Consider the following 16,487-nt stretch of genomic DNA (forward strand, 5'->3'; position numbering starts at 1 on the left):
TCATTGAACAACATGAGTATGATAATAAAAAAAAGCTTTAATCATTTACTAAGCGTCCAAGCTATGCCTTAAAAATAAGATAAAGTAAAAATCTTAATACTCCTGAAACGGCAACTGAAATTGGAGGTGGAATTGAATACACTGAGTGCATACATAACGACAACAAAACAGCAACAGATGCGTTGACATTGGTTCCTACTGCCGATTTCCACAACAATAAAATGGCAGCATACACAAATCCAATTGCTGATGCGGTAATTCCTGCAAGTACTTTCTGCGTCATTGGATTTTCTCGGTGCTTTCTCCACAGCGGAAGCAATCCCCAAATGAAGAAAAATCCTGGAAGGAAGAGAGCAGACCATGCAATTAAACCACCTTTCCAGCCACCAATAACAGCTCCTACGAAGGCAGAAAAGTTAAATAAGGGACCAGGAAGGGAGTTCATCAAGTCGGAGCCACTTGTAAATTGCTCCTGAGTGATGAGAGGTTGCTTGGTGACAAATTCTGAATGAATAGTTTGGACAATTGTAATACCTCCTCCAAAAACAGCTGAACCCATACGATAGAAACCCTCAAAAAGTACCAAATACTTCCATTTTGTAAATTGCTTCACAATAAAAAGCAGTAAAAATATAATACAGAACGAGCACAACATTATAACTCCAGAAATTGGTTTGTCGTTTCCAAACTTTGAGAAAAAGTTTCGAATTCTATTCACCAGTGGTTCTCTTGGCTGTACAACTTGCTCACTTTCGCTCTGAGGAGTTTCTTGTGATCCATTATTGTTAGTGCTGATGATAATTCTTTGACTGTGCAGTTCGATTGGAGTTTTTGGAAATTCTTGTGAGCTCAATGTAGAAGCAGTGTCAGAAAAGTCGTTTTCTGGCTGTTCTAAACGTTTTTTCCAAAAGGTTGAAATGTACATGTAAAACTTTTTAAGAATCTTTTTCCATGTTGGAACAGAGGGATTGTTTTTCATTTCTTCCAACTTTTGCAATTCTTCTTGTGGAATGTGTTCTTTCATCCTTCTTAAAATAAAGTTTTGTTCAAAATATGAATACATGACTGTTGAGAAGGCACCACAAAACATCACAACGACCATCATCCAATTTTTTTGTACTAATAAAAAGAGAGCACAAGCGAATACCATTAACACTTTGAATAAGGTGGTACTGACGTGTAACTTGGCGCTTGGAGATGTTGCTGTTTGTGTCAATTTCCAAGCAGCATTGATAACTATTGCTAATGCTCCACACGAAAATCCATTAATTAATTTGCCAGCCCACTCGGGAATTTCTGCTGGAATGTAAATGGCACTGGCTACCTCACCAGCAATTAATAAAATAGTAACACTGGGCAGTGAATATAAAACAAATGCGATAATTCCTCCTAAATAAGAATTCAAGTAGAGAGTACCAATTGCTACAATTATTTGAGTGGATGCTGTACCAGGAATGGCCTGAGAAAGTGCAAACAGCTCTGTAAATTCCTTGTCAGAAATCCATCTTTTGGAAAAAACAAATTGTTCCTCTACAAGATAAATCATTAAATGTCATGATTATTGCTCGTTACGAAATACAACTCACCTAAAAGACCAACGTTCGCAACAGGACCTCCAAATGAAATGAATCCAAATGGAAAGAATGCAATAAATAGGTCAAAAATCTTCATTCCAAAGCTTCTTTGCCGTAAAGGAGAAGGTTGAGGTCTACCTGTTTCAATTTGCAAATTTTCCTCAGCTTCTAAGGGTGTGACAGGGTCCAGGTTTGGTGTTAATGCTGAATGAGCGCTACTAAATTTCGACTCAATCAGCGGATGTTCTGTTTCAATGTTTGGAGTTGATTCTTCTCTTTCATCATTATAATCATGTAAAGATGAAGACATGAAATTATTTTGAGTGCTCATCACTTCCTCCTCTTCCATATTATCGTATGGGTTAATATATCGTGCACCTGATGTGGTGGAAAATTGAGGTTGTTTGGTATCGTTATTATTGCCATATTGTAAAATAGACGAGGAATCATGTTCGGAATTTTGATAGTGTCGAGTATGGTCATCAAGATGATACAATATTGACGATGGATCACTCATTGAAAAACCAGTTTGTTGCTGATCCTCATCATCATACAAGCTCGTATTATTTGTGGTCATGAAGTGTGTGCTATTCTGGGTATTTGGATGATGAGGCTCATTATCTTTTGTGAGATGATGATTATTTCTTTCTTCATGAGACTGACTCTCCGAAATTTCTCCCAGGTCCAACAAATTATTTGTTGATCCTGTTTCGGTCGTTGTTGTTGTGTTTGTAGTTTCAACTTCTATTGTTTCTTCTTCGGCACTTGAAAAAGAGTTGTTGTTGTTGTTATGGGTCGAAGTGGTTCGTTTCTTTCGTCGGGCCATTTTTTTAATCCTCAGAAACATGAATCAAAAACTTGAGATGCTTTTGGTGCTCATTCTAAAACAAAAACTGTTGCCAAAAGAGATATTGTCGAGATAACGAGAAGGAGTGGAATTAATCTATCAAAACCTCAACGTTCTGATATTTCAGATTCTCCGATATTTTGTAATTTCGGTTTTCAATTATTTTCTTTGGAAAACTCTTTCAGTTTCTCAAATAACAAAAGAGAACCAAACGAGCAATCACCAAGTATGAGTGATCACATTCAGAACGTTCGACATCGAAAGAACGATTTGACTTTAATACGTTTTCATGCATTTTCAACTCGACGTTGCTTTTTTTGATCTGCTTCAAAACGTCATGCGTCAACGGCGCTTGCACTGATTTTAATTTTGATCATCACCAACAGGCACAGAATCACCAACAAAACAACAACACCAAACAAAAATCCTTTCATCATCATTCCCTCTCCTTTTTATTCCCCAAATCCATCATCATTTTGATACCATTCCTCCTTTCACAAAGGTCTAAATTTCTGTTTTTCATTTATCACACCAACAAGTTTGCAACATCGCCATAACAATCATGAACTCATCTCCTCCAACGACGAACACCACATCGACTCCTACTACAACAACTTCATTGAGTAGTTCTACTTCCACTCCTCTCACACCAAGAGTCTCTGAACTCAAACAAATATGGGAAGCAACCATCCGAAAACATGAAGAAAGTGCCAAGTCATCTGCATTATTTAAAAGACACTCCGTGGCTACTTGCATTACGAATACTGTATGTTTGTTCTTGTGGTTAAATGTTATTAATTTGGAATGGTTAATCATGATGAAATTGGTTTGAATTCATGAACGGATCATCATTATCACGTTCTTGGAAATATTGAATTGATTGGTTGATGATGATTGCGATATTGAACATGGATGATGTATCGTTTCTGATGATATCGCATGTGGATGAACTGTACGATCATCACATTGGCAACTGACACATGTCATGTATAATATAGACCTCAACCACTCCCAAGAATAACAAGAACACTCCTGTCCATGACACAACCTCCAACAAATCCAGCCCTTCCACTTTCACTTCCAGCATTTCCAACATGAATCGCAACATGAAAGACTTTTCTCAATCCATCTCTTCCCGAAACAATCAAGATTCAATTGTTTCATCAAACAACAACAACAATTATTCCACAACATTAACAACACCTTCAACAAGCACGACCACTTTTCGAAAAGTGCCATTACTAATTTCATCCAGCAATGACGATGAACACTACTTGTCAAATTCTTCTGCTATTCAAAGTATGCTTTCTGTGAATCCTTCTGAATTGATGATGAATAATCATACTAACAATAACAATAATAACAATAGTAATTATGGAAGTGGTAGTGTGAGCACTTCAAAAGTGAGTCAAACCATTCTAAAATTCACAGCCATGTTTCAGAAAGCATCTGCAGCTCATTCGAGTAGCCCTTCAATGGTTCAAAAGAGAAATTCGAGAAACACGAGTGGAGAAAGAAGATCATTTTCATATTATCAACATCAGTATACTCAGTCGAGTCCTCAATTAGATCGATATTTAAAACAAAATAATAGTAATACTGAAACCACAGCACCAGGACGAACCAATGACAAGCAAGTGCCACATGTCAATAACTTGAACCTTTCTTTGGATTTGAAAAAATTGGACGCTGCTCAAACAACATCTATTTTAGCAGAAGAAAAGAATGAAAACGTCACAACAACAACTATAGTTGAAACCAACGAAGAAAAGAAACACTCCATAGAACCATCAGGCAGTGTTTTGGAGAACAGTAGAATTGATACTCTTCTCAATGACATTAAGTTGGTACTCACTCCAGCTTCTACATCTTCGTCTGAATGCTCTTCTCGAATTTCATCTCCAGAGCTAGCTCAACAACAGGGCTTGCATCCAATCGGTGACGAGTCACACGCTGTTACAAATGTTATAGATCGAATGGAAAAGAAGGAATCAGTAAGCCATCAAGATGTATCAACAACTTTTTCAGCAATAACGTCGTCTGTGGGATCAATAACTACTCCTCCAACCATCGAAACTCCATCCCAAACTACACAAGAAAAAATTGCCATTGATAATAATCATGCAGTAATTACAACAACACCAACAATTGAAGAGAAAACAATTCCATTAGTAGTGACCACTGTTCCAACACCAGAAACAGATCGTCACAAGTCCACTGTGGATGCTACAACTACTATTCAACGACATTTAACTGTCACATTGAATTCAACACAGGAAAATTTTACCACCTCCAGAATAACTGTAAAAATTGATGTCATTCAGCCATCATCAACAAAAACCAACCTTGCGTTGCCTGAACTATTTGTTGATCAATATTCTCAGTTGGAAGAAGAGGAACGAACACCAACTCTATTATCTCACTCTCAAGAAAGCTCGAACGAACATAGTAGCAGTGACCACTCTACTGAGGAGGGTTCCAATCATCTCCTAGGTCACTACCAAAATGAAATGACAGAAGGTTCAATGTTGAGTTCAATTATTACAAATGAAGAAGACACCACAAATACGGAAGATGACTTTACAATCATGGAAGACGAAGACGAGCCACTGTCACAAGCTCAATTACAAGTTTTGGAGGGTTTTACGGCAGATATTGAGGTGGAGCCAAGCACACCAAGTAGTGGCAAATTTTTGAGTCCATTAAGCTCATCAAGTACTGTTTTTGCTCAAATGGGAAATGTTTTCAAGGATGTGGAAATTGGGAAGAATGAAGATTATGCTCGGTATTTTAGAAATACCAATTTCGATAACTATCATGACAATGTCAAGTCCATTTTAGAAATCAACAAGAAGCGAATGAGCAAGAGAGCGATGAAAAAAGCAGAGGCATCCTACAAATGTCAACAACAAGTCCTAGAAACTTATAGAAAAAATCGATGGGATTTCCGTGAAGTTTTCCAAAGTATTGGTAGCAAGGAATTTGAAGCCATGTTATCTCAAGAGACCTATGTCGATGCTGACGATTTCAACACTGATGAATTTGAACAAGTCTCAATGAATCATTTGTTTGAAGAAAGTGAAAGAACTCTCAATCCTCTCTATGAAGAAGAATTTATTGAGAAAAATCCTCTCTATGAAGAAGAGTACAGCACAACGAATCCATTATTCGATCCAACCGATGACATTACTACCACCATTTACAACTTTGAAGATAGTGAAAGAACATTTGTAGAGAGATTGAAACAAGATTTACCACGAGTGGGAGGTTTAATTTCGAAACTCAAACAAAATCATAGTAAGGCCTTCACAGGAGAAGCTCTTGTGAATTGGATCATGGAAAAAGGATCTGGAAAGTTCTTACGTTTGGATGCTGTATGCTTTGCTCAACAAATGATGGATCGAATGATCTTTAAGAATGTTGAAGAATTCAATCCAACCTTTGAAGACAATTCAACAAGTTTGTACATTTTCTATGAAGAATATGAAAGCAAAAATACGTTGAATATTGACGAGTCAAAAATTGGAGTGTTTGAGCCACAAGCTTCCTTTGTTTCAGTGTATCGAGCATTGACAGAACTTGGCAAGGAAATGAAAATTCATTACGATCTCAGCGCTAAATATGAATCAAAACCAATATTTGATTATCAAGCATTCGCCTTCAGTGAACACTATGCCATGCTGGTGGATGAAGTGAGAAAATTACAAAAAGTAGATCCAAACACCATTGTAGATACAAACTTTAGAAAATGCTTCTTTATGAACATTTACAATATCATGGTTCTTCATGCACTGATGCGATGTGGAAAACCAACAAATTTTTTACTCAGAAAACGATTTTTCCATCAAAAAAAGTACTTGATTGGAAGATACAAATTGTCACTTGATGATATTGCTCATGGAGTTCTTCGTGGAGAAAAGTACAGTAGAAAAACAAGTGGTAATTTCAGTAGCTTGGAGAGAGAAAACCAAATTTCTTCCAAATTTAAACAGAAAGTGTTAGGAACGGAGGACAATTCTGTATTCAGTGCATTGAATAATTTGAGAATTCCAGAATTTGATCCAAGAATTCACTTTTGTTTATATCGTGCAGATATGAGCTCACCCCGTTTCCTTCTCTTCTCTGTAGATAATCTTGAATATGAGATTGAAAAGGCAACTCGAGAATATGTTCAAAGAGAAACCAAAGTGGACGTCGATTCAAACACCATTCACTTGTCAAAAATATTTCAATGGTTCAGAGAAGATTTTGCTTATTCGGATGACGATATTATTGATTTTGTAAGCAAATATTTAGATTTTGTCTCGGTAGCAAAGATTGGAGAAATGAAAGAAACTGACCAGCCAATCCTTTTGAATTACCGATACAACACTTCATTGAATATAGCAGCAAATATTTCACAGGATGACAACAAGGAAGTCAATATTGAACTCGCTCAAGTGAGAACAAATCCAAAACTTTTACCATTTTTCATTTCATACAGCGAGCGAGAAAAATCAGAGGAAAATATATTGTTTTGGCTTCGTGTTGAAAATTACAAACAAATTGAAGATCCAGACACTCGTTTAGTAGAAGCTCGAAAAATATTCGACGAATTTTTACAATCCAACGGTGAACGAGAATTGAATATTAATCGAAAATCTGCTCGAGAAGTCGAAACGGAATTACTTCGTCATGAGAACAATCACGCTGAAGATCCTATTCGCACAGAGCTGTTTTATTCTGTTCAATTAATGACCGAACTTTTAATGATTGACACCTACGAGCGTTTCTTACGAAGTGATCTCTACAGCTCTGTGGTTGAAATTATGAAAGAAGAAATGAAGAACATTGAAATTGACACACCTCGAAGATCTCCTTCCATTACCTTTGGTTCTCGACCTGAGAATGTCTATGAAGGTGAAGTGACCTTTAAAGAATTACAAATGCGACGATCACGATTGGCAGATTTCAATTCAGCTCCTCTCACAAGTCGAACATCTGGAAGAACACCTGAATCACCAGTTGGGACTCCTCCAACTGCTTCTTCATTACCGACCTATTTCACAAATGGAAATAGCAATACAGAAACAGCTACCAGTAGCAGTCCAAGATCCACTCAAAGTGAGTTAAGTAATGCTATCAGTAACACTGATCTCTAAACTTTGAAATTCACCAATTGAGTGCAAAATTAAAATTCCACTTTTAAGGGGTCTTTATTATTTAATAAAGAAAAAAATGTTCATCAATAGTCTTCCATCCGATACCGATCTTCATCGGCTGAAAGATGAAAACAACAGTTCTGGCAATGGCGAAGAGGAATATTGGAGCCTTGACGAATTACGGAAATTTCCCTTTGTGATTCATGGATCTGTAGATTCGATTGATAGAGATGTTATTTATTGGATTCCGATTGATTCAACTTTAACAAATTCCAAACGAACTCGATTACCAAGTCAAAAGAGATGTTTTCAATTTTGTGTTGAGAATAAGCAATATGAAAATAGAAATTTAATTGTTGTGGATACGGAGAGAGGAATTGTTGTGGATTGTTTTAAAGGAACCTGCGATGCGATAAATAATCAGATTAAATTAACGTATCACTTGCACAAACAAGAACATGAGTGTCCTGTGAAAGATTTTGTTCAGAGAAACATTGTACTAAAGATGACGCGAGGCATGAGACAAATTTTGTCGATGGTTGGAAGAGTGTGTAGAATTCACAAAGCCAAAATACGACAACAACAAGTGATGAAGGAATTCCTTGGAACTGAAAATTTGGATCTAGTAACTGATTTATTGGAACGTATGAATGTTATTCATGGCTATATTGAAGAGGACTTGACTTTGATGTATCACGATAACATGAAATCCAATTTAAAGTCGTTACATTTCATGAAAAGAGTTGAGAGCGTACAAGCTGTTGTCTATTCTTTAATTTGTAAACAATGCATTCTGTGGGAAAAGGAATTTCGATCAAAACAACTAAAAACACCTCTAGACAAAGAAGGCCTACGAACATGGCTCAATAATCATGGTTTTGATGATCACAATTTATTCAAAAATTTTAGACAGTTAAAAAAGAAACAACGAACACAAGATCTTCCAGAATTGATTCAGCAACTCTTTGAAACAAAACCAACACAGACAAAATCCACCGAATTAGATGCTAAAACTGCGGGAGAAGAAGGAGACTTTTTACACATTATCAAATCTATTACCTTTCAAATGGTTCAAACGGATGCGCAACTTGAAAATATTGAGCTCTATTCCAAAAGAATGGTTGTTGAAAGAGATCCAAGAACTCGACACCTTATGTACAGAGATTTAGACTATATGTATGAAAATATTGCTACTTGTTTTGAGATACTGAACGAGTACAGAGATAGTACGACCCATAAGGTTCAGAAGAATATCTCAGTATCCATTATTGACAATTCTTTAAATTGTTTTCGAGTTATTGACCCTTCTTCAAACATGAACGCTTTTCAGCAACAATGCAATGGAATGTTGATAGACATGAAAAAGGAACGAGTGATCTGTTCGCCACCCTTGTTTCTTAAAACACAACTGGACAATTCTCTCATTCTTCAGAGTCAAGAACACAAGTTTCAAGCCGTTGAAAAACTCGAATTTAACTCGAAAGACTCATTAGACTTATTTTTCAATTATTTCGATTCCAAATACCCACTCTATTCGATATACAGAGAAAATAACGAGATTCACATTTTGGACGCTTCTCATGGTACAAAAATCACTGATGAACATGCTGAGAAATTAATAGTGGACCTTCTTGAAACCAAACTGATGCAACAACAAGAATTGAGAGTCAAAAATATGCTTAGTATCAACGAGTACACCTATACATTTAGGATATTACCAGATGTTAATCAGATCTTGCTTGTTGGCTTATGCGACTTGTTGACTTTTCGTTATTTATCTCCTTCTCAAATACAGAACTTTTGGAAAGAGAAAATTGGAGAACAGCCAAGCAATCTTGTTCTTTGCATGGATGTTATTGATCGAGTGACTGATACTACTTTGATGGAAGAGTTGAAGCATTGTACACAACCAGAAACTAGTTTCGTTGTATATTGGATCAATGGTCAATATTTCATCCTTAATCGTCAGCGATAAATGCAAAGTACTTTTGGAGAACGTGGTTCATTTTGACATGAAACATGTTACTTGACAGGTTTGACTTTGGAGTTGTTTTGCCATCTACTGTGACGAAACACTCTCGACTAACAACAGTTGCTTGTTGAACAATTTATTTTGCTTATGTTATTGTCACCTTCAATCCATTCCAGCAAAAGGATGATTTGCGCCATCAAAATTATCTAAAATTAAATTCGTAGTTCAAAGTTTTCAAAGGCACTCAAAAAAAAAAGACGCAACACTTGTTATTGTTTTTTAAAGTGTTTCTCTCTATTCGCTCGTGTAATCTAAACACTATCTCCATCACGTTCAATACAAACAAGACTACCGTACAGTTCGGAATTGCTCTTTTCATCTGTAATCACTTTATTCCCATCAATTTTGATCCCATTAGCCTGCACAATGTCCTCGGAGTGTACCGCCATAGTTCAACCAGCATTTGAAAACAAACAATTCAAAAGTTTTACTAGCAGTAGTTGTAGTACTGAGAGTATTAGTGCTTCAGAGTATGCAACTACAATAGCCATGAAACAACATTCAGAAAATGATATTGGCTCGCAACAACATCCCCAATATATTGAAACGTTGTTTGATTTAATAGACGAGGAAGAAAGCAACTCGGATGTAGACAACATGAGCCATATTGATTTTTCAAAATCTACGGCGATGGATTTCGAGAGCACCTCGTCAGATGAGGACACTTCTCGGAGCAGTTGTAGCTTTTACAATGAGGAAGACTCAAAAACACAACAAGAAAAATACGGAGAGCCATCATCATCCTCTCTCGCTTCCGATTTACCGAGTGCCACCGACATGCTCCAAAACTCTGCAAAAAGTATTCTGGCTCCTGCCTCCAAGCTCTTGGGTCATTCTCAAGGACTTATTCGTTCAGTTTTTCCAAGTTTAAGTCCGAGCAGCAATAGCTCTTGGAGCAATATTTCACCTGCAACATCCCCCTCTTCTAACCTTTTCAAACATTTCCATTCATCATTGCTTGGAATGGCTTCTCCCCAATACATTTCCTACAAGAATTTAAATACCACCAGTGTTTCTTCTCCTAGGTTATCCACGACAAGTATACCACAATATTTGTGTAGAAAACAATGGTTACAACAAAAACCATCTAGTACTTCCCAAACTTCTCCTTCCGATTCTCCATTTGTAAATGAACCACGAAAACAAGCATGTGGATTTGGAGTTGGCAAGAAATATGCTCCTCCACGATCTTTGGATGATTCCGACTATACAGAACAATGTGGTGAAGATGCTTTCTTTACTTTTGAAAATGAATCTTTTACCATCATTGGTGTTGCTGATGGTGTGGGAGGATGGATTGACCAAGGTGTCGACCCATCACACATTAGCAATCAGCTCATGCTCAACTGTAAATTAATTTGTGAGAGAGAAATCAACAATCCAAGTTTTTTGTCCAACCCAAACAAAATCATGCAAGCAGCATATGAAATGATTGTCAATGAAAAACAAGTTCAAGCAGGCAGTACAACATGTTGTGTGGCATCTTTTGACAAGAAGAACAACATTTTGAGAACGTCGAATTTAGGAGATTCGACGTGTGCAGTGTTCAGAAACGGTGCTTGTATCTTTGTTACACAAGAGAGACAGCACTATTTCAATTGTCCTTTCCAATTAGGAGTTGTGCCTGCAGAAATTAGTACTGCTTATCATGACTTGCCAGAACATGCTGTAAATGAAGAAATTGTTCTTCAACCTGAAGATGTAATTGTTATGGCAACCGATGGAGTTTGGGATAACTTGTTCCCTGAAGACATTGGCACTGTGATCATTGACCTACAAGATAACGTGTTTGCTGATGCATCTCAGGGCTCAAACGCTTCAACCCCACTCCAATCGCATGAACTGGCAAAACGCATTACCCTCCATGCAAGAACTGTTTCTCTTGACAGAAATGCAAGAACGCCATTTGCTGTGGGCAGTGGTTTCAGATTCATTGGTGGAAAATTTGATGACATTACCACCGTTTGTTTCATTGCCTAAATTAAATTGAATAAACACCTAAGTTCATACTTCTTTACAAAATTAAAAAGATGCAAATTTTAGCTGGAGTTGAACGCTCTGTGTCACTCTTCATATCGCAAAGTTAAGACTTTCAACAAAAATTCGAATGCACTCCAATTTTGCACCAAATAAAAATGCTCGATAACGACCAATTGCCGTCATCATCATCACACACCACAACTGAAGTAGCCACCACTGCTGCATCATCAACCAATGACAATAGAAGAAAAGGAATTGCGCCCATCAAGGCCGAATATTTAATTGTTGTCGAAAAGCATCAGCAACAACTCAACAACAATCCCGAGAAAGCCAACACAACAACATCGGAGGAGCAAAGCCTTGTTGCAGTAACCACTCCCTCTTCCTGCAACACTGATGAAACGCAAACTGTTGATGATTCGGAAAAAAAGAGAAAATTACAAGAGGAAACTAACATTAATCCGAACAAGGCTAAGAAAACAAAAAGCTTTCATAATCGAACAAAAGAAGCTCTTAAAAAAGAGAAAAAGGAAAAACAACCTGAAGAGAATGGAGAGCAGGATGAAGGGACATCAACAGCGGTTCGACCCAAAGACGAATACAACTTTTTGGATCATTCCATTGTCAAGTTGTTGAGAAAGAAGGCTTATAATTTCCAAAAGGCAGATGAAATTACTAAACATGTGGAAGAGTTTGTTAAAAAGGAAGCTGATATTAGATCAAAAGCAAATAGTGAAGAAAACATTCTTAGACAAAGACAACAACAAATTGCAAAACAAAAGATGATCGAAAGAGGTGAAAATGTTGAAGAATGGCAAGAAAAGTTCAATATTCTGACTTACAAGGAAACTAAATACCATCCAAAAGAGGTTAAAAAAGTTGACTTTAAGAGAAAAACATATCTTGCTCCGTTGACAACTGTTGGAAATTTACCATTCCGAAGAATCTGCAAAGATTTTGGATGTGAAATTACAATTGGTGAAATGGCTCTTGCACAAGCAATTTTGAAAGGAGAAAGGGGTGACATTTCACTATTGAGAAGACATGAATCTGAGAAAATTTTTGGAGTACAATTGGCAGGAAAGGATGCATTTACAATGACTCGAGTTGCCCAGCTTATCGATGAACAATTTCCACACATTGATTTCGTAGACGTGAATTGTGGATGCCCTGTGAATTCTTTGTGTTCTCAAGGAATGGGAGCTGGTATGATGGAAAAGAGAACGAAATTAGTGGGCATTGTAAGGGGCATGAAAGAGGTATTGAGCATTCCTGTAAGTTGATTGGTGATGTGTGAATCATTTTACAACTATGGTAATATATATTTCACTTTTATAGGTTTCTGTAAAGATGAGAACAGGTGCTAAAACTGGAAAGAATTTTGCACACAAATTAATGGCAGATTTGTGTGAATGTGGAGTTGACTCATTGACACTACATGGTAGAAGTAGAGAAATGAGATATACCAAGGAGGCTGATTATGATTATATTTATGATTGTGCCAGAGTTGTTAACAATTATTCCCAACAATCAGGTAGAAAAGTCTCAATCATTGGAAATGGAGACATTTATTCTTATCAAGACTGGTATGCGCATGTTGACAAGGTTGACACACTCATGATTGGTAAGTAGTTGAACATTATTGCAATTATGTAATCTAAACTATGTTACAGGTCGTGGAGCTCTTATCAAGCCATGGATTTTCAAGGAAATAGAAATGCAACAAACACTTGATGTGACAGCATCTGAAAGATTGGAAATGCTAAAAAGTTTTGTTAAATATGGATTGGATCATTATGGAGCAGATGACATTGGTATTAGCAAAACTCGTCGATTCTTGTTGGAGTGGCTTTCATTTCTTTACAGATACATTCCTGTTGGACTACTAGAACGTCTTCCCATCAAGTTAAATGAAAGACCTCTACCCTATGTTGGTAGAAATGAATTAGAGACACTCATGGCATCCTCTAATTGCAAGGATTGGGTCAAATTGACAGAACTAGCTGGTTTACCAAAAGTCGGCGATGATTTTGTCTTTATTCCAAAACACAAGAGCAATAGCTATGAAGATGGCGACACCAATGGCTAAACAACTACTGTTTAATAAATTATTGTATTATCCAAACGAATGAATATTAATTTTGCATGAATCTTGTTGTTACTAAGGCTAGTTCAAGCATAACCGTAAATTGCAATTCTCGTACCACTGTAATTACATAGATATTTCTAACAGCGCTACGATGGGTCTTCCTATAAGAAAGAAAACACACATTGTGAAATCTACCTTCACAAAAAAGTACCAACAGCTCCCAATCCAGATGTCCAAATACATCAACAGTTGCGAAGAATGAGTCTACAAGTCCATTATTTATGCATGCGCAACATGACTCACATTCAATATTTCTTGATTTAATTTCACACAAATTCTTCCAAATTTCGCTGATTCACTGATTCGCTCATTTTTTGCTTCTTTTCTTTCTCTATTTCGTAACAGAGGACAAAAAGGTCATGGTTTCAATAGAAAGAGTGAGTGCGGGACATTTGATAGAAACTCCTTCACCATGTACATTTGCAGTTCATGATTATTTTCAGTTTAACAATATTGCTCATTAACGTAGCCTCTTCGCAAAAGATCACCAAGTGAGGCAAAAGAATGACATGGATTCAGCAACATGTCGTGACGATTATATTAAAAAAAAAACAAACATTCATTCACACGTGCAACCTGGGAACCATACTGGAACTCGCTCAGGTGCTAATGCCTTCAAACTACTTTCACATTTTATCCAATCCAATACACACTCCCTACTTTTTCTATTCTTCTACTAATCTTCCTAACTCGTGTCATCTTTATCAAAAATGATCATCCATGACTCGTTCACTTTTTGGAATGACATGTGGCGACCTTTCACTTCCCTCTCCAACAATTCATCTTCAAATACTCCCATCACAAAAACCAATGTCACTGAATGTCATCCCAATCTTTTTCTACTCAACTCGACTTCACGAGAAGTCTATCCCATCATTGAATATGATATTTGTCCAGATACCTATGTGTCCTTTTCCATCATGCTCATTTTCGTCATTCTGTATTGTCTCTTGATGTTAATTGTCACGATAGGATTAATTTGGAAACGTCATTCGGGACATGTCATGGCTCGAAATTTGGGACATTTATTTACAAGCATGATTTCTGGATTTCTTTTCATGTTTGTGTTTTGCATGAGAATTATTATAGGTCGAAAGATTTTCCCATGTGCCTTGTATTCCTTGTGTTTCTTTGTGAGTGGACCTGTCGTGACCATGCCAACCACATGTCGATGCTTGAAAATGTTTTTTGAATTTCGATTGAATTTGTTAAAAACGAAAATATTTGGAGATTCTCAAGAACAGCAAATTGCTGTTCAGATGAATAATATGAAGGATAATCATCCCTCGAACATGCATGTGGAAGAAGGTGGAATTTTGAATAAGAATCATTCGTATACGAGTGAAGGGCATCAAGTGTCAAATGCCACTGCACCAACAACGACATCATTTTCCTCTGGAAGTGTTCCATCCTCAACTGCTTCAAGCTTTTCAAATTTATTTAAATCAACCTCAACAGGACAAGGTGCCGACTTGGTCGATGAAGATTTACTTCCCATGAAAAAATTCGCCACTCCTCTCGAATTGAGAATTCTCAAATTTTATCAATTTATGGTCAGTTACAAATTTGTGGTGGTTGCATTCAGTGCAGTCTTTCTCTTCCAAACAATGTTGTGGCTCATTGTAGGAGGTGCAGATGAAATTGTGTATGCTGTACGAGGAGAACGATCGTTGGTGTCATCTGGATTTTTTGAATTTCGACATGGATGTATTGTGACTTATAGTGTTTTGGTTATAATTTTAGTGGAAGCTATTGTGTATATTGCATTTGAGGTGATTGCATTGATTTTGTGTTTTATTTCAGATCGTGATACTTGGAACATTAAGAAGGAAACTCTAGTTGCTGTCATTTGTCAAATTATTGCTATTTTAGGATTTGTTATTGCTGGATACATACCCATTGTGGCTACCTTGACCGATTATTATGTCCCTTACTTACTTAGCGTGGTTGGATTTTTAGCTGTCGATCTCGTTATCTGTGCTCTCTTACCCGTTTTCTATGAAATTCGAAGAGAATGGCTTTTGGAACGAAAAGACACCACTCTCTCTGACAGCAGCGTCGAAACAGTATTGAAAAATAAGAAATCTTACAAAATCATGCTCGATTTTGCAAGAAGAAGTTATTGTCCAGAAGCTGTCTTGTGTTGGTCTGACATTCAACGATTTAAAAAGACTTCCAATAAGGAAAAGAGAAGAGAGATGGGTCAATTTATTGTGAATACTTACGTGACAATATCTTCTCCAATGGAAATTAATATTCCAAACATTGCAAGGACACATCAAACGTTAAAGGAATTATTGCAGGCATCATCACAAGACGTGAGCGTGGACATGTTTCAACAAATTGAAATATTTTGCATTCAGGATTTGAATGAAGTGTTGCAACGACTTTCAGCTTCGAATAAGATGATTGCTTCCATGATTGAATGTTAATAAATGTCAATCATTTTTTCAAACTCAACTCAGTCTGTTCAAAAAGAGAGTTGTGAAAGTTCAAATTCAAAACAGTCTGATCACTCAAATATTCAAAAACCACAAAACTAATGGTTTCAACAATGAATGTTATAAATCCATAAAACAAGAGGTGGTGTGCAGTTTCATTGTCTCTCCAACCAAAACTTCAAGAACATCGTCCTGATTTCTTGCACCTCACTGTTCATACAACCAAAGGTTGTAGCGGGAGAGTCGTCATATTCCTGACAGGCATCCCGTCCATATTAAAACATTCAAGGAGAAAACATCAACAAATATCGAAAGTCCAGAAT

General features: G+C 36.8%; 6 protein-coding genes across 6 annotated transcripts; 5 read left to right on the forward strand and 1 right to left on the reverse strand.

Moving 5' to 3' along the window:
• Positions 1-61: 61 nt before the first annotated feature.
• Positions 62-2,400, reverse strand: C9374_005386 (uncharacterized protein; the record flags this gene model as incomplete). The annotated part of the gene is made up of 2 exons (XM_044695130.1): positions 62-1,530; positions 1,587-2,400. 2 exons carry the CDS (start codon positions 2,398-2,400, stop codon positions 62-64), a joined length of 2,283 nt encoding a protein of 760 aa, XP_044547863.1.
• A 583-nt stretch (positions 2,401-2,983) lies between these two features.
• C9374_005387 (uncharacterized protein) lies at positions 2,984-7,562 on the forward strand (the record flags this gene model as incomplete). Its single annotated transcript, XM_044695131.1, has 2 exons — positions 2,984-3,187; positions 3,420-7,562. 2 exons carry the CDS (start codon positions 2,984-2,986, stop codon positions 7,560-7,562), a joined length of 4,347 nt encoding a protein of 1,448 aa, XP_044547864.1.
• A 76-nt stretch (positions 7,563-7,638) lies between these two features.
• C9374_005388 (uncharacterized protein) lies at positions 7,639-9,537 on the forward strand (the record flags this gene model as incomplete). The annotated part of the gene is made up of 1 exon (XM_044695132.1): positions 7,639-9,537. The coding sequence occupies one exon, from the start codon at positions 7,639-7,641 to the stop codon at positions 9,535-9,537; it is 1,899 nt and encodes a 632-aa protein (XP_044547865.1).
• Positions 9,538-9,960: 423 nt separating this feature from the next.
• C9374_005389 (uncharacterized protein) lies at positions 9,961-11,574 on the forward strand (the record flags this gene model as incomplete). Its single annotated transcript, XM_044695133.1, has 1 exon — positions 9,961-11,574. The coding sequence occupies one exon, from the start codon at positions 9,961-9,963 to the stop codon at positions 11,572-11,574; it is 1,614 nt and encodes a 537-aa protein (XP_044547866.1).
• A 155-nt stretch (positions 11,575-11,729) lies between these two features.
• On the forward strand, positions 11,730-13,663 carry C9374_005390 (uncharacterized protein; the record flags this gene model as incomplete). The annotated part of the gene is made up of 3 exons (XM_044695135.1): positions 11,730-12,848; positions 12,913-13,198; positions 13,248-13,663. The coding sequence occupies 3 exons, from the start codon at positions 11,730-11,732 to the stop codon at positions 13,661-13,663; spliced, it is 1,821 nt and encodes a 606-aa protein (XP_044547867.1).
• Positions 13,664-14,433: 770 nt separating this feature from the next.
• On the forward strand, positions 14,434-16,155 carry C9374_005391 (uncharacterized protein; the record flags this gene model as incomplete). Its single annotated transcript, XM_044695136.1, has 1 exon — positions 14,434-16,155. One exon carries the CDS (start codon positions 14,434-14,436, stop codon positions 16,153-16,155), a length of 1,722 nt encoding a protein of 573 aa, XP_044547868.1.
• Between the last annotated feature and the right edge of the window lie 332 nt (positions 16,156-16,487).

This window comes from Naegleria lovaniensis, assembly GCF_003324165.1.
Source record: "Naegleria lovaniensis strain ATCC 30569 chromosome Unknown tig024, whole genome shotgun sequence".
In the NCBI taxonomy this organism is placed as follows: domain Eukaryota; phylum Heterolobosea; class Eutetramitea; order Acrasida; family Naegleriidae; genus Naegleria; species Naegleria lovaniensis.